Genomic DNA, 19,009 nt, shown 5'->3' with positions numbered 1-19,009 from the left:
AAAAACAATTTTTAAAAATAGTTTTCATTTATTTTTAATAACAAATTTTCGTTTGTTTTTAATAACAAAATTTTATTTAATAATTTAATAACTTAATATGAAAATTAGTTTATTTTATTTATTTCCAACAAAGGTTTGATAAATTCTTTAATTTTTTTAATTATTTCAAAATACTTTTAAAAAAAAAACTATTAAAAACATCTCAAATTAAAATTTTAAAAATGTTTTTTTATGAAAAGTTTATGAAACATATTTTTGGAAGTAGAAAATCATTTTACTATTTTTTGTTTGAAAGAGATTGTTTTTATTTCTATTCCCCTTAAAGGTAAATGTTATAAATTAATGCACATGAGCTCATTGGTTCCTCTTTTCTTTCTTTTCTTGCTGGTTTCCTTTAGACTTACTAAAAGTTTTCAAATGAGTCTGTCAATCATCTGCCAACTTCATCATATTGATGGGCAGAAACCATAATTCCTTCTAAAATCTAGTCTCTAGGTTGTTGTACCAAAAGACATCATCAACCCTCACCTTCATCATTAGAAGAACTGAAGAAATATGAACAACATTTATGATGGAGATGAAGCTCTTGGGAGTTGGGACTTCAATTTTAACTTATTGAAAATTGTCTACAGTATATATTAGTTTGCCATTTATTCAAGTTTTTATCATACTTGCAACTTGAAAAAATGAAGAGATATTTTAAATTTATGCAATATTCTCAAAAGTTTCCTAAGGAAATGATTTTGAAATAAAATTTTTATGGAGTTTTTCTAAGACACCCCAACTCCTTAATAGTGTGTTTCGGTTAAAACCAACCCCTTTTATAGAATAAATGTGTATTTTAGTTCTCTTTTAAAACTATATTTTCAAAATGGGATTTCATATAAATTAAAAAAAATAAAAAGATTAATTTGAACAATAATTTCAAAACTAACCCTGTATTTAGTAAATGTTTTTAAAAATAATTTTTAAAAATTATTCTCTAATGTTTTATAGAGTAATAGTTGTTTAGAACTTGAAATATTTTTAACCTCTTATCTATATTTTTAAATATATTTTAAAAATAATTTTTATATATATTATTTTATTTTAATCATTTTTCATATTTATATAGTTATTTTTTAAAATAATTATTGGAAAACAAATGAAAATAATTTAAAAAATATTTTCTAAAAATACTTCGGTTTCTATTTCAAGATACCAAACGTGTTTTCCTAAACTTTTTATTTTTTACAGAATAGAAAATTGTTATCAAACAGGCCTTAAAATTTTTCTTCTTTTTTTTTTGTCAAAGACCAATTTAACCCAAATTTCAAATTAACAAGTAGTTTTTCAATCCTTCATACATGAATGAAAATTTATTTTTATAATAATTTTTTATAACTAATATGTTTAATAAAATAAATAAACCATCATTTTTTAAGAATCTATGTACTTTGACAACAATCTTGAGTTAAATTATTAAAAATTATTTTTCAAAAATATTTTTTTTTTATGTTAAAAGTACTTATTATATTTTCAAATGATTTGTTTTCACACAATTATTTTATATTTTTTTTCAGTTCTTACTTTAAAATACCTCATTCCTTGGGATTTATATTTTATATTAGTTGTAACATAGAAAAAAGAACCCTATTATCATAAATATATTTGTTTAAAGTAGAATAAATTATTTTGGCATTTAGCATCCAAAATAGAAATAGATAAAAAAAAAATGGTTTTTAGCATTTATAATTCAAAAAAGAAAAAAAAATTAAAATGATTAAAATGAACAACTCATTATTGATGTTTTCTATACAAATCTATATATTCATGGGTTGATGAACTGCAATTCTTACTTCTTCAGAGATTCTTTGCAAGAATCATATTCTTATATCAAATTCATTATTGAAGCATTTGTTCATCTCATGCTTGGAATCATATCTCCATTTTTCAAATCATATGTATTTGAAAATCAATCTTTCTAACATACCCATGGTAAAGATTCTGAAAATATAAAATAAAAATAAAAAAAACATACAAATTGTGAAGTAACATTAAGCAACAATTTGAAGGGCAAATTATTACGGTTTGAATGTTTGTGAAAAGCATATCTAAGAAAGGGAAATTTGAAAAAGTTATTTATAAATTATAACATAAATGCGAATCCTTCTTGATCATTGTTAAGAGACCATTGTTCAAAAGTCGGTTAAAAATATTTGTCTGAAACCCAAAAAGTAAAATCAATCACGATATGTCAAATTTTATTTTATTGTTTGATATTTGTTTATACCTTAATCTAATTTTTTATACTTAAATTTCATTTGTTTGTAATTGGATTTAGTATTTCATATATTTGTACTTTCATCCGATAGTTTAGATTTCATCAACACTTTCAACGGTCAAGATTATAAGTTCAAAGGGTAGGTTCCAAAGATCGATACCCTAGCATTTTATAGTAAGGAAAAATATTAAAGAATCGAATAGCAACCGATCTAACTACTAATTTTCACTATTACCATTGGATGAAGGTATAAATGATAGACCAAATTACAAAAAATAAGACCAAATATAAAGAAGGAGATAAAATACAAATGAATGTGACCAATGTAAAAAAACAACTGACTACAAGTTAATAGAATCTAAATGCACATATGATACTACCATATTAATGGTTCTTTTCAGTGGTTACCTCTTGGATGGTGTAGCTGATCCTATACATTAAGTGAGTAATGATTCAAGCTGTAAAACAATGATGAAAGGTGGGGTGAGAGGACAAGCAAGAGAGAGGGAGAGAGTCCTGGGTTTCTCCCTTCTTTCCTTTTCCCTTTGTTTTTTTCCCTCCTAGAAATTGAAAAAGCAGTTTTTCCATCTCCATGAAAGGCTGAAAGCATTTGTCTGATTCTGGTTTCAATTGAATGAAAGCAAAGGTGTTGGTGATGATGAAAAAGATACTCCCTCAAAGTCTATGTTCCAACAACTGCATGCCCCCCACTCACTCCCCACATTGTCTTCTGTTTCTCTTCACTTTCCATTCTCTCTTTTTAGGAAGCTCCAATTGCAGAAGAATAAGAAAAATGCTTCATCAAGGGCCCAGTCATTGTACTCACTTATTCCCCCAACACACTCAATGGCATGTGTCTTAACCTTTTGTAAAAATGAGGGACATCTATATTAATTTCATGGCTGTATTCAACCAGCAATTTTGGGACATTTATGTCATGGGTGCATTCCATATGGCAATTTGATAAGGCTCTTGAGTGTATACAAGATCATTGACAAAGTATTGTTGCATAATTAGCCACTTAATACTATTATTAAGAGTTTTATTGATTATTTTTTCGACAAAAGAAAAAGCATACAACACGAATACTAGTCGTGATACATGAGATATTAAACTCTCGTAGTAAAAAGAAACAAAAATGTACTTACATGAATTGTGATAAATGATATTAGAGTCAATTCCATTATATATATATGAATTAATGAGCTATATCAAACACCCGTGTTTGCATAAAAGGAGGCTCATCTAATATGAATACGCGTTTTTAAAAGTCATAGAAGCTTAGAAAGGATAATATTTATTCCTATCACTCCTTTAATAAAGAGTCATGTGACAATCACAATTTAATGTCACTTTCTTAATATAAAGTACTACTTTTAATGAGTTGATGCTAGAAGTTTGCGACCCATCCTCTCATCCATTTTTCCAAAGCTTTACTTTTGCTTAGTATAATATTATAGCCACCAAATCTGCTGAATCAAAGCAAATTGGAGATCTCATTCAAGAAAAAAAAAACACACCATGTTTTCTTTGGCAGTGTATTACATCACATACAGCATCAGCAGGGAATCAATTAAAAACAAAAATGGAAAAGAAAAAGAAAAAGAAAGGTAAATCATAACCCTTTTTCATAGGAAGGTTAAGGTTGTAGACTTGGGAGTAGGGGTTGTGAAACACAAAGTGATACCAATCTTTGACTTTGTAGTCCTGTCCACCACAGAAGGCAGCCAAGGCAACCAAACCAAACTCCATTGACAAGGACGATCATGACTTTGGCCCATCATACAAAGAAATCAGATCCATTGTGCTTGGGGAAGGGGGTGGGGAGGAATCCCCTTTTTCCATATTTTAGCCGTCCTTTTTATTCTTTCTTTTATCAAAATGGAGATGATTTTTATTCTTCCAGGATCAATCATATCACAAACACAGAATCTTCCCGGTCTGGTCTGGTCTACGTGTAACTCAATTGCCTTCTAAGTCTTGTGAGTTTGGAGCTTTGGAAGGGAGGATTTGGGATTTTCTTTCTGATATCATGCCGGCAAAAGAAAGGCAGATTGGTTTATGACTCAACCACCAAAAGCTTTAATAAAATTTGATGGAATGTGTACCACCCTTCAATGTTGAAAGAGTAAAGAGGAACCAAACTTGAGATTTCAAAAAGGAAAAATACAATTTATGCCCCACACAATTTTCTCTGGATTGCTTCTCCTTCACACCACATGGCATAGCATATGGGGACTTTTTGGACTCTAATAAGATGTATTGAGGAAGACCATGAGTCTGGGCAAAAACCAGCACAGATGATTGAATGTAATGATAAACTGCAGAAAAGCACGAGGGCACAAGCCTCAGGTCACCGCAGCAAAACAAAATGGGTGATGTATCATGTAATTGTTTACCTAAAATGCTTCGTCAAGGACTAATTGGGAATGCAAAGTTCCAGAAAACAGTATACAAATACAATCAAAGCCGGTTTTCTGCTGCATGACAATTGCTATTATTTGGGGCAGTTAAAAAAGAAATGTGAAGAGTGAGAATACAGGAAGTTATTTGAAAGTTTACTAAGACCCTAATCCATGGTGTGTATCAGATTCACAAATAAATATTTAGCAAGGCTTTAAAAACTTTCAGAGGTGCATGGAGGATTCAGTTGCTCAGCAATCACTGTTCTGCAAACATCATAATCATCAACCGTTTTGAGGCTGAAAGGCACCTTGTATTGCTGGTCCGCTGTCACCAAGGCCATTTGCCCATATAAGCGGATCAGTGAATGACCAAAATGGCTTGCCCCCCATCAACATGGCAGCATCACTCTGTACCAAGATGTGGGGGGTTAACAATTGTGAAATGTTGGCATCTGCAGAAACAATTGGAGAAAGACTGGGCTGTACAGAAACAATTAAATAAGGAACTGAACTGGGACTTATTACCATGTGCAGCAGAAGACTGTCATGAATGGAAGATGGCAATCCTTAACAGGATGCAATCTCAAAAAGATTTTCAACCATCAAATCCTGGCATTACAAATTGAGTAGCAAAAATTTCAACTCGGGTTCTGAGCTCAACAATATCTTTATTGCTCTCAAGGCCCTTCAGAAAAGCCTTCTGCATTTTCCCATGCTCTCTCTGTACGACACTTGCAATCTGTGCAGCTCTGAGCAAAAAGTCAGCAATTGTCTCAAAATCGGCCTCTAGACAACCTCTTGATGTCATAGCAGGAGTACCTGGGACATTCATAAATACATTAAACACTAAAAAAAACTAAATTATCATTACAGAGTATTGCTGTGAAAAATTAGCAAATTGGCAAGTGATGAGATCTCAACTAACCAATCCTTACACCTCCAGGAGTAATAGTGCCATTATCACCGAATATAGCAATTTTATTGAGTGTAATGTGGCACATTTCACAGACCTTCTCATAGTTCTTACCTATATTCAAGTTAGAAAAGGAAAATTTAGAGTTTGCTCATTTATTAAGACATCAGAAAAGAGAAATAATTTATGCATATTAAAATTGAACCAAAAAGAATAACACAAACTTACAGGTGCACAAGCACACATGAAGATGGTAAGTTCAATATAAATCAGCAATTAAAAAAGGGTTTCCCATTATATAACCTTACTTATTTTAGCAAGAAAAAAATGAAAAATAAGAAAGAAAATCAGCACAACAGTGATACTGCATCCATGCATATTAGTTTGAGAAGACTGCCTAACACATTAACCTTGGAAGAAGAGTTCAAATACAGTACCTACTTAAAAAACCACAAAATTTGCCTGAACTGAAGGATGATTGCTTTAGTTTAACTGTCCATTTAGAACAGACAAGGATTTGAATTATATAAGTACATTACATTGAGTTCCAATCCTTTTAGATAGGGTCTAATTTATGGTTAAATTAAATCCTCCATGACAACATATAGAATAGTTCAGTCAAAATTTTTAGATACGGGCCATATGGCCAACAAAAATCACACAACTCCTGTAGCAAGTAATAACAATTATTCAGGTTCCATAAGCATAAACCAAGCATTGGTAAACTAAAAGAAACACAAATGAGAAGAAAATAGACAAATAATTAAAAATAAAAATAAAAAAGAGAAGAAAAGAAAAGAATAAGAAAAGAAAGGTAGAAACAAACAAAGAAAGTTGATTAAAGTAGCTCTAGCAATTCAAAGAATTGAGTGTCATCCATCATGCATACTGAATTTCTGAATCCATCATTCTCTAGTGAAATCAAACACAAAAGCTCCAACCAAAGAACTGTTTAGAGCTAATCTAAAAGAATGCTAGTACCGCAAGATTTAAGTGGTTCAGCAGCATGCCCACATCTATGGAAAAGACAAAAATAAATCTACCATCTCAGAGAACTGGGATCACAAAAAACTTCTCCTATCTCACCTTTGTAAACCTGAAACCAGATCTTTCAGCTAAAGCTCTATTTGACACGAAGGATAGAGACCTTTAATAAAAAGAGGCAAGGGGTCTTGAAACATAAAAAATTACTCTCACCATAACATTATTGACTCTAATTAAACTGAGCCTCCCTAGTGAACACTAATAAACTGAATACAGGATATCCATCACAAACAGTTTTATCCACAGCTTTTCTTATAACCAATAAATAAATAAGTTGCATCTATATCTTCCATAGAATTCTTTGAATTATTTTCATCTCTGAAACAACCTAAGTCTCACTCCTAACTTGAAGTCTACAAACACATTTACTTATTGACTGGATTCAAATAACCAGTCAAAATTTATCCTGTAAGTTTAAAATCCTACAAAATCCAAGACTTCCATTTGCCAACTCTGACACAAAAATTAGATTCAGGTTATCCTGTCCTCAGCACCACCACATAACATCATCCAAATTGAAAAATAGTTTCTTGTATCCAAATGGAACTGTCAAAACACTAGTGCTCAGAACAAGGAGAGATTTATATAACTTTAGATCACAGTCGATAGAATAGCACTTATTCACTGATACTCAGATGGTCATAAGTGGCATCCTAGATTTTGCGCAAGTGATCTAACTTTTCAGCAACAAAAGAAGCAAGAAAAAAGAAGGAACCATCTTCACAGGACAGAAGGGAACAGAGAAGGGAGGGAAAGGGAAGGGATTGTGAGGTTATCTACAAGTCTCCACTCACATTCAAGGTTTCTTAGCCATAAGCTTATTACAACATTTAATAAACAAGTAAAATGTCAGAAAGCATGGCCTAAGAATTCTACTAGCTGCAACAAACCACAAATACCAAGTCAAAATATTAAAGCAAGAAACTAACTCAACAATACAATAGCAACTAAGTCCAAATTATAGTCCACAAGATTCAAGTAGTGAAAGGATTAGATTGGAATGATAGCTAACTTACACATAAACAGAAGGTAAAACAACCACACTTGCATAAAAACAAAAATAAGCTAATACCTGTCAATCCCAGAGTTCTAAGATCCCAAAGTAACAAATGGTTGTCTGTGCCTCCAGTTACCAGCCTACATTTTCTTCTCAGTAAAGCAGATGCTAAAGCCTGAGCATTTTTCTTTACCTGCAGCATATATGCCTTGTACTCTGGAGTAGCCACTTGTTTTAGGGCTATTGCAAGGGCAGCAATGTGGTTATTGTGAGGGCCCCCTTGCAATGATGGGAAAACAGCAAAGTTTATCTTTTCCTCATAGTCATAGTGATCATTATCATCTCCTTGACTTAGAATCATCCCTCTTTTCCTTGGCTTTGTACCCTTTCTATAAAAAATTATGCCTCCCCTGGGACCCCGTAGACTTTTGTGAGTTGTTGAGGTAACAATATCACAGTAATCAAAAGGGTTTACACATTCCTAGAGAAACATCAGTAAACACAACATTAGAAAAATAAATTGTGAATAGATGACGAGAAGCTTATAAGCATGTAAAAGATTCATTTCTTCATTAGCCTGACACATTATATTTGTGCAACATCAAAAATGAAAATTACATAATCATACTTCAGCATGTACACTTAATTTGATATCTTAGGTCATACAAATCAAAGCTTGCACAAAGACAGGAACCTTCTGTAAATGCTGATAAACCGTGATGCCAATGCAATATATTTATATTTACATATAAAAAAGGGAACTGCAGACAGTGACAGAGCCAGCAGTTTAGTTTGGGGGGGTTGGGGGGGCAACTTTTAACACATATACAGGCCTTAGCCTAATGGTCCAGGCTTGTCATTGTTGGGGGGCCAATAACAGTCCTGGGTTTGAGTCCTATTGTAAGAAGTGGAGTTTTTTGTTTCAACATTTTCAGGGGGGGCACCTGCCCCCTCTAGGCCCTAGCTGGCTCCGCCACGGACTGCAGAAAGAACTGCAACAAGGACACATCAGATTACACAAGTAGAATACAAAGGGTTCCAAGCAAAAGATCAAAAAAAGAAAGGAACAGAACCTTCCACACCTACTTCAAACCTAACCAATAAATAAAAAAATAAAAATAAAATAAAAATAAAAATAAAAAAACATCATAGATGCCTCTTCTATACAACGCCAAATACATTCCAAGAAATTGTGCATGGAAAAGGATTTGAGCGATTGTTCTGAACTGTCAAAGTGAAGAGAGGTATTTTCCAGGCTCAGGTTTATCGTGAATAGCTATAGTATGAATATCACCATCTGGTCTCAGGATTAGTTATGTGAAAGATAAAGACATTAATTAAGAAAATCAACAAGATACATGACGGCTTCATGAGATGCCAGCCATCTCAATGCAACTCTTGCCCCAGCAAAATAAGTTGTTCAAGTCCACCAGAAGCAGCAATTTAATTCACATTGATGACAACACATTGTTGAGAGGGGCTAAAAATGTGGATCAATGAAGAAGGAGAAGAAAAGGGGTAAAGAAAGAGAGAAGGTGGAAGAGGAGAGGACGGACCCTGAGGGGATTTATCTTATGTAGAGCTTGAGGATGCCAGTTGGTGGATTGGATTATGGGAGTTCAAAAGTCGGAACCCGTGGATGCGGTACAATGTCATTACAACCTGGTGGGCTTTGTTTGAATATTAACCCTAACTACTAGGAGGGTACATAAAAATTGTTAGCCACAAGGATCTAGTATTTTATTCTGTTTTTCTCTTGTTTTTTTTTTTTTTTTTTTTCCTTTTATGTCACAGCAGAGAGGAATAAGCATAATCCATTGAAGAACCTTAGATAAGTGGGAACTTCGTTTGTTTTTTTCTCTACCTAATATTGCTTGGTTTCTTTGGTAATAATAACAATGAGAGTGTTCAAGGCACATAAACATGAACAAATCTAAAAACCAATCAATATTCTATGCACATGCAGGTCGTTGTAATAAGGAAAGAATAAATTGGGTTTTGTAGGGATATTTTTTATGTTTAAGTTATTCATTAATTAGATCCGAGAAGGGTATATTGGAATTATTTATATCATTGAAATTATTATAATGCTGTTTTCTAGTTAATTTGGTAGGTAAACAACTTAGTAGTTAGTATTAATAGTGTTTAGTTTGTTACTTCAATTTTTATTTTTTTTTTTGGTGATATGCAAATGAGAAGATATACTGAATAGAGAAAGTGCCTAAGAAGAGCCCACCAAGGTACATATGATGTATACAATTAGCGTCCAATAGACAAACGGAAAGGAAGGAAGAAAACAAAAAAAAAACATCCCTATTACTTCAAACTCAACTAAACTACAAAACCTACCATTATTATAAAATGGTCGTTTATTAACACTCTAACCCAATCCAAAAAGATGCACAAAGGAAGATTTGATTGTTTGATCCAACTGTTCTACATTTGAAAAATCTCTTATGTCTTGCCATCCATAACTTCCAAAATAGGCACAACAAAGCAATCTTTCAAGCTTTCTTTCTCTTTTTCCCCACAAAAGAACCATGCCAACTCAGGAAATTACCCCTTACAAAGGGGTGCATCACCTAGGTCACTCCAAACAAAGGAAAAACCAGCAGCCCATAGTTTTAAAAGGCGCAAGGCGCACCTAAGGCATAGAAGTCTCCTACAACTTAGGCACAACAATAAAATATATATATATATATATATATCAATTAAGTGAAACTTGGCCTAGGATACATATCAATTTTATAATTTTTTTTTTTTTTTTATAAGTACAACAATTTTATAAAATATGATCCATAATCTAATCCAATCAATAAAAAATTTAAGATTCCAAATATTTAAAAGAAGCATTCAACCAAGAAGTAATGAAATTATATAAATTTCAATATATAATTAGAAATTTCAAAAATATAAATGTTTAAAAAGGAAAAGTAAGGGTGGAATTCTTCTTATCAGGAATTCAAGATAAGGTGGTGGTTGAGGAGAGGGAGGATGAGATGTTTTGGGAGGTTACAAATAGTAGATCCTTTTCTGTTAAGTCCCTCTATTCTATCCTTGAGGAAGTAAGGGTAGGCCCTTTCCCATCTAGTATTGTGTGGAATGCTTGGGTTCCTCCTAAGGTTAGTTTTTTTGCTTGGGAGACAACATGGGGAAAAGTTTTGAATTTAGACCAATTGCAAAGGATATAGTGGTCTTTAGCCAATAGATGTTCCCTTTGTTATGCTCATGGGGAGTCAATTGACCATATACTATTGCATTGGAAAAGGCAACACTGTTGTGGGAGCTCTTGTTCTCTTTGTTCAAGGTGTGACAGGTGATTCATGCTTCCATTAGAGAGACCCTTCTAGGGTGGTATGGTTCGTTCATTGGAAGAAAGAGGATGAAAGTGTGGAGAGCAGCGCTTTTGTGCCTTTTTTGGACAATTTGGAAGAAGAGCAATAGAAGATTTTTTGAGAATATGGAACTTTCTGTCCAAAGGCTGAAGTTCGTGTTTTTATGCAGCTTATTATCTTAGACAAGCTTGGTTTATAAAACATACTTCTATGTCCTTAACTGATTTTACTCATTGGTTGAGGACGGATTGAGGGGAGAGTACTTTTGTTTTCCCTATCCTTTTTAGTGCTATTAGGCAGCTGGTGTATACACTGTGTGTACTTTGGTGCACCCCTTTTGGCGTTTTTATACAATTTGCACTTACCTATCAAAATATATATATATATATATATATATAGGAAGTAAGGTAGATGAGGCACGCCTCTTCAACAATGCGCATGTCTTGGCAAGCAAGGCACTATGACTAGGAGTGGTTGTGCCTTAGGCCTAGCGTCCCTTTTAAAACTAAACAACTACCACAAGATTTTCACACTAAGGTAGTGGAGAAGCAAGCGATTAGCAGCCTCCTGATCCCTTTTACACATGTAACATCTATTGGAATACTCCATGCCCTCATTCTAGCTAATCAAACATTAAAACCCTTCCCCAAATACCTTCCCAAACAAATAAACCCACTTTCTACTTTGCTTAAGGGGAAAAGTTCACTTCCTCCTTTCGCCAAGGATACATAGAAAGGGTTGACAAAGAGCTTGCTACTCTTTGTTTTCTTCCAAACCAATCTATCCTCCTCATTCCTTCTAATTGAGGTTGATTGCGGTCACTGAAAAAAGACCTTCACTCCTTACAATTCCCAATATGTAACTATTCATGAAAATAGGAACTCCATCGGCCCCCTCCCCAACCTATTCTCACATATCTACTATCCAAGAGTCTCTATCAAGGATTATAGAAAATAATTCAGGGTAGGACTCTTCCAAAGAACTTTCTCCACACCATTCATCTTTCCAGAATTTTACCCATGTGCCATTAACTACAATGAAGCATGCCCTATTTCTAAAGACTTCCCATCCGATTATAGTAGTCCTCCAAAACCCCATCCCATAGTCATTCCTTACCACTTTTGAGAACCATCTCCCTTCTTTTGTCACATACTTCCTTGCTATGACCCATTTCCAAAGGGAGACTCTCTCAAAGGAAAATCTCTAGCTCTATTTACCAAGAAGAGCCTTATTAAAAGAGTATGGAAATTTCTAACGTCAAACCCTCTATCCTTGTTTACCATGTAAACAGTAGATCAATTAACCAAACGAGGCTTTTCCATAAGCCCTGCCCCATAGGAAATCCTTTTGGATGGGAATAGGGACATGAAATAAATTGGAGGACTTGACATCATTTTTTTTTTTATCAGTAAAACGAGTATTGTATTATTGGTGGACTTGACATCATGTTATTGATCAAAATAAGTCTCCCTCCTTTTAATAGGTACTACCTCTTCTACAAGGCTAGCTTTCTCTAAAATCTCTCATACACCAAATCTCCTACCCTCATTGATTTGTGAGGAGTACCTAAATGTAGACACAAGTATGTAGAAGGCAGGCAGGCTACCTACCTTGCAAACCAACATTGAGGCTAGACCCTCCACATTTGTGACTTCCCTATCAGAATTACCTCACTTTTCTCCATATTTATTCTCAAACCAAATATTGCCTCAAATTGCATGAAGGTCTAGCTTAAATACATCAATTGCTCTTGGTTAGCATCGCAAAAATTTAGGGTGTCATCACTGAATAAAAAATAAGACACTTCCATTCCCTCCCCACCTTTCCTTCCCACTCCAAATCTTGAGATGAAACCTCCTTCATTGGCCATTCTCAAGGTACGACTAAGTGCCTCCATTGCCAAAAGAGGTAAGGGGAAGAGGATCTCCCTACCAAAACCCTCTTGAAACTCTAGAAAAAATGGGATGGGACCCCATTGACTAAAACTGAGAATTTCACTATAAAAATGCAGCATTTTATCCATCTCACCCATTTTTGGCCAAAGCTCATTTTCTCTAAAACCATTAATAAGAATATGAATTCACATGATCAAATGCATTTTCAATTTCTAGCTTGTAAATGAACCACTATCGGTGTTCTTTAGCCTTGAATCTAAGGCCTTATTGGCAATGTGGGTTGCATCTAAAATTTGTTTACCCTACATGAAAGCTTGTTGGTAAATTAAAACCACCTCATCTTGAGTCAATTAACCAAAACTTTAGCTAGAAGCTTATATAACCCACCTACTAAGCTAATGGGTCTAAAATATTTCAAGTCCTTGACTTCACATATCTTATGAATCAAGACCAAGAAAGTAGCATTTAACCTTCTCTCAAAAGAGTTGTTATTAAAGAACTCCTTGAAGAAACGCATCACCTCGGTTTTTATGAAGTGTCACATCACTTCTTCCAACAAGGCCCACTTGCTAAACTCAACTACTAACCTTCTAGCCTCAAACTCTTCAACAATGAGGACTGTTTTCTCTCCTTAGAATCCCAAAAGGCGATTTGATTTAGGAGCAATATTCCCAAAGAACTCTTTTCCATGTTTTTAAATCTTATTTAAGGGCCCTTCAGTTTTGCTACCAAAATGTGACTAAACAAACGCACTCACATTATAACCATCCACTAGTTCCTTGTTGGATATGTGAAACACCTTCCAATTTAAGCCACATATTTTCAAATCTAAAGGCAAATTTATCCCTCCTCATCTCACCACCATTTAGAACTATAGAGGAATGATTAGAAATCAGTTTAGATAGAACACATTGAATTAGGTTGGAAACAAATTCCTCTTGATCATCTGAAACTAAGAAGCAATCAAGCCTTAAAGAAGATAGAAAATTTTGACCACCACACCAACGGAGTGGCCATTCACTTAGAGGAAGATCCCTTAAGTTCAAGTCCTCTATGACTTTCAAAAAGCGCCTCATATCAAAAGGCATTCTTAGGCAATTCTCCTTTCCTCGAGAATTCTGACCATATTAAAATTCCCTCCTAATCACTAGGGGTTGTCACAAAAACCCCTTTCGGCCCCTAATTCTACCCAAAAATTCTCTCTCTTCTTCCCCCTTCCCCTCACCCCATTCTCCTCAATTTGGACCAGTCAATAGACTCTAAAGAATACCTAGTCAAAATCATTTTCACAACTTTTGAATTGACAAGAAATAGAGAACAACATAGCATCCATAACAATAAATTCCAGCACTTTGTAGTCCCAAAAGAGTATTATGGCCCCTAACAAACCTTTGACATCCATAGGTCCCCACTCCAAAATCATCCCACTCCCAAGCTCCCCATTAGCTACATAGACATCTATTACATCTCAATTTCTTGACGCAACCTAGATTTGCATCTTGAGACCTTAATAATGACTTTATTATCTACAGCTTCTCCTCGTCATTGGCCTATCTAACCTTCCAAGAAAGGATTTTTAATTTTTTCATGCAACCTAGGTCGGCTCCCAAATGCACCTCCCACAACCCCTTTCATTTTTGGAAAAGCCTTTGCAATTGACCAAGCATTCCAACCTCTAGAGCTCTCTCTTAAACCAAGATATTGATATTAACTTCCTCGATAGCCACTCTTAGCCTTTGAAATTTTGCCAGTAGGGAGAGTAGAGAATTTGAAGGTTTTGGCTTTTGAGTTTGGTTGTAAAGTGGGAAGGCTTCCAACTTCTTACTTGGGGCTTCCTTTGGGTGCACATCACAAGTCCATGGCTGTTTGGGATGAGGTGGAAGAGAGATTTCGGAAAAGGCTTGCCATGTGGAAAAGGCAATTTATCTCTAAAAGAGGGAGAATCACTCTAATTCGAAGCACATTGTCAAGTATGCCCATATATTTGATGTCCTTACTGCGTATTCCAATAGTGGTTAGTTTAAGATTGAAAAAAATTCAAAGGGATTTTTTGTGGGGAGGGGGAGCTTTAGATAGGAAGCCTCATCTAGTAAAATGGGATACTGTTTGTTTGGACAAAAGGAAGGGTGGTTTGGGAGTTAGACGTTTTTCTACTCTCAATAGGGCCCTATTATATAAGTGGAACTGGCACTTTGCAAATGAAAGGGAGACTCTTTGGAGGCATGTCATTAATAGGAAGTTTGGGGAGGAAGAAGGGGGTTGGTATACTAGGGAAGTAAGGGAGGGTTTTGGAGTAGGTTTTTGGAAGAAAATAAGGAAGGAAGGGTCTCTTCTGCAAAACAAAGTTGAAGTTACTATGGGGGATGGTAGAAAAGTGAAATTTTGGAAAGATAAATGGTGTGGGAACTTCGCTCTTTGTAATCCTTTCCCCTCTTTGTTTGCTTTTGCGACTTTTAAAGAGGCTTGGTTAGTGGAGTTGTGGGACTCTTCGGGAGAGGAAGGGGTTTGGGAGCCCTACGTTCTCTAGGCCTTTCAATGACTGGGAGGTGGAGGAGGTGGAGAGATTACTTTTGACAATCCGAGGAAGGAGGCTTAATCCTAATTTGGAAGATAGAGTGTTGTGGAAAGAGACTAAGGATGGGATTTTCTCAATTAATTCTATTTATAATGCTCTAGTCTCAAGAAGTGTTGTTCAGTTTCATAATAGCATCATTTGGAGTCCCTGTGTTCCTACTAAAGTGGGTTTTTTTTGCTTGGGAAGCCTCTTGGGGATCAACTTAAAAAGAGGGGGTGGACTTTAGCTAATAGATCTTTCCTTTATTGTGCGGAAGAATAGTATATTGATCATATTCTAATTCATTGCACGCAAGAGTTTTATAGGAGTTATTGTTTGCTCTTTTTGGCGTAATTTGGGTCCTTCCTTATTCGGTTAGAGATACCCTTCTTGGTTGGCATGGTATTAACATGGGCAAGAAGCGTAGAAAGGTGGGGAAGGCAACCCCTTTGTGTCTTTTTTGGGTAGTTTGGAAGGAGAGAAATAGGATTGCATTTGAAAATGAGGAGCTTTCAATTCATAGGTTGAAAAATTCTTTTGGATGTAACCTTTGGTTTTGGACTAAGTTAGTTGTAAATGAAGGACCTCTTCTTTTATTCAATTTTTTTGATTGGTTGGATTATAGTTGAGGGCTGATGATTTTTTGTATCCCCTCTTCTTTTTGTTCTTGCTTTTAGGCGCCTCTTGTATACCCCATGTATGCTTTTGGGTCAGCCTTAAGTGCCTTTCTTTCTAATATATATTTTCTGTGTGTTTACTTATCAAAAAAAAATAGCCACTCTTAGCCTCCATCTTCCTCAAAAGGGAAATTACCTCAATTCCAAAGCCCACCATTGGCATCTTGACAAAGCTACTAAAAGTTGCCAACTTGCAAAAGAGACATTCGAAAGGGGGCTCCTATCCCGCTGAACAGCGCTAAGGGTCTCTTTTAACCCATCCATCTCCCCTAACCTCCATACTCTCATTAATCTCCCCACATTTCTAGAAACACCCTAGACGTGCCATCTTGGCGCACCATCATCGACGGCCAAATTTCAACTCCCATGAGCCTTGCGGAAGTCCCCACCTTCGACAGATGCAAATGTCCCTAACCAAGAACAACTTCTAACAACTTACTCACCAACCCACTTCTAGAACCTAAGGACCTCATCTCAAAAAGAGAAGAAAATGAAGGAGACTTATCCCTCAACAAGGGACCATGATAAAGAAATTCAATTCTCCCAAAACAAAGGCCTTCTGCAATCCAAATTTTTAACTATTTCATCTATGGTTTTTAATCTTAGTTAAGAAAGTACAAGAGCAAGATATCTCTAATTCAGGATAAACCTTCAAATCCCAAACTCGAATAGATTTCATCAGTCATGACCAAATGAGAAACCAGACCACATAGCTAACAAGACCAACCAAAACAAAATTATATACAACATAGTTCCAGCAAAGCAAGTCATGAACCATGCAGATACAAAATTTCAATCATAAACAAAAGGCAGCAAAATTCACACCTTAGCCGCAACAAGTCCGCTAATTTGAGCCATGTCGCACAAAAGCACTGCTCCACACTTATCAGCAATCTGTCTAAACCTAGCATAATCCCATTCACGAGGATATGAACTCCCACCACAAATAAGAATCTTGGGGCGAAAATCAAGCGCCCTCTCTTCAAGCTTATCAAAATCTATATACCCAGTTTGTGGGTTCACCTTATAGGGTAAACTCTCAAAGAAGATAGACGCCCCCGAAACTTTCCTGCCATTAGGAGTGTAGTACCCATGACTAGTATTTCCACCTGATGGAGTATCCAACCCCATGATTCTATCACCCGGAAGAAGTAAACCTGTGTAAACTGCGAAATTTGCAGAAGTACATGAATATGGCTGAACATTCACTCCCCAATTCTCCGGATCAAGATCGAATGCCTTCAATGCGCGCTTGCAACAAAGCCATTCAATCTCATCAATATACTGATTCCCACAGTAATACCTAGCACCCGGCATTCCCTCGGAATACTTATTCGTCAAATGGCTTCCCAGGGCTTCCATCACCGCCCTGCACACGAAATTCTCCGAAGCGATCAACTCAATTCCCTTGAATTGCCTCCGCTTCTCTTTTTCCATAATATCAAACACATCAGGATCGGCCACGCAGAGCCGCTGGTTTCCCCACGCCCTCACAGCGCTCCGCCGCGCCTCGAGCTCCGCCTCCATCGGATCTCTTCTCACCGCCGAACAAGTGACCTCCCCGTCTCTCCGCCTCTTCAAGCACATCGAATGCCCCAATATCCTGAACTCCTCCACCTTCTCTTCCTCATCCGCGCTCTCTCCCCCGCCTCCACCATTCTCGCCCCTGTGATTCTCCTCCAACAACTGCAGTGGCGCGGTTGGCATCGGGTTCGTGGATTCGCGGAAGCTGGAATCAATCTGAAAAGCGATAGAATCGTCGGCTATTTGCACCGATGAAGACGATGAGAACCCAAGAGAGAGATTGGAGCTGGAGTTCAAATCCATTATAAAACGCAAAACCCTAATCCTAGCCCTAACCCTAGTTGGGAATGTGTTCAAGGGCGTGAACAACAGTAGCAACAGCAGAAACAACGACAAGAACGCTTCAAGCAGTTACAGTAACAGTAGCGGAAGAGCGGTCTTCTAGAGGTCGAAGCAGCCTCCATGGAATTCTCAGAAAACCCAACCCAAATCCTAGCCCTAACCCTAGAAACGTCACAGGGATGCGTAGGATTGACGATGGTGGTGAAATTCCGGACCGATGCACCTGGACTTGTTTTGGAGGTTAGCTAGCATGTGGTCACCAGAAGCCTCGATCACCCGCATGTCGCTCGAACGCCCAATTTAATACGACGCCGTTTTTAGGGTCTGATGAAATTCCTCCCTAAAAAATTTAAAAATACCAAAATATTACCGAGTTTTAAAATAAGAGCCTCTTTGGATGTGTGATTTAAAAATGGAGAATTGTGTTTTGGGCCCAGCTGGACCCAAAAATTAACATTTGGTCCATAAATGTTAAAGAATTAAGCCCAACACCCAAACAAAGTCTCAAATTTGAGAAGAAGGATATACAATATATAATTTGCCGAAAATGCCTTTTGCTGTGTATTAAAAAATCCACGTTGGATTTCTCCCTTTGTTTTCCCTAAATTGGAGTCTACATTAGGCGTTTTCACATTCCCGACTTCGTCCCTTGCTTCCGCCCAAAGAATGCCCTAATCCTCTATGCCAATCTCATTATCTCTCGATCTCGTCTTTCCCGACCATCTGATTTTAAGTGTAGGCAGTGGAGTTTTTCATCTCTATCGATCCATTGTCGTCGACGATCACCATTGGATTTGGCCTCCGCGACGAAGTAGTTGATAGTTGAGGTTAGTAGGTTCAGCAATTTCATTTTATGCTTCATTTCAGCTATCCGGACCATTTGATTTCAGCCCAAATACATTGCCCTAATTTATCTCACGATTTCAGTTTGTCATATATTGTTCCCTCATCGATCCCCACCGACGGTGCCCTCCGTGCTGAGCATTGTTGGATATTTGAGGTTAGGTGGGACTTTTTGGAGGTTGCTTGCTGTCTGAATTGAGGAGGGAGCTTCTCTTAC

The 19,009-nt window shown here is 36.2% G+C and overlaps 1 protein-coding gene across 2 annotated transcripts; it reads right to left on the bottom strand.

Annotated features, from left to right (window-relative positions):
• Positions 1 to 4,544: 4,544 nt before the first annotated feature.
• On the bottom strand, positions 4,545 to 18,167 carry LOC117926711 (serine hydroxymethyltransferase 7-like). 2 transcript variants are annotated; one of them, XR_004653232.1, is made up of 5 exons: positions 16,909 to 18,167; positions 7,698 to 8,103; positions 5,594 to 5,695; positions 5,194 to 5,487; positions 4,545 to 5,076 (listed from the first exon to the last, which is right to left on the bottom strand). XR_004653232.1 is itself a non-coding variant. In XM_034845962.1 (4 exons), the coding sequence occupies exons 1-4, from the start codon at positions 17,908 to 17,910 to the stop codon at positions 5,264 to 5,266; spliced, it is 1,734 nt and encodes a 577-aa protein (XP_034701853.1). In that variant the 5' UTR covers positions 17,911 to 18,167; the 3' UTR covers positions 5,150 to 5,263. The 2 variants fall into 2 exon arrangements, 1 of the variants encoding a protein (XP_034701853.1); XM_034845962.1 differs by lacking the exon at positions 4,545 to 5,076 and having other exon boundaries at positions 5,150 to 5,487.
• Positions 18,168 to 19,009: the final 842 nt, after the last annotated feature.

Source organism: Vitis riparia, chromosome 12 (genome assembly GCF_004353265.1).
Source record: "Vitis riparia cultivar Riparia Gloire de Montpellier isolate 1030 chromosome 12, EGFV_Vit.rip_1.0, whole genome shotgun sequence".
Taxonomy (NCBI): Eukaryota; Viridiplantae; Streptophyta; class Magnoliopsida; order Vitales; family Vitaceae; genus Vitis; species Vitis riparia.
The sequence above is the reverse complement of the archived record's forward strand: the minus strand, read 5'-3'. Positions and strand labels throughout refer to the sequence as shown.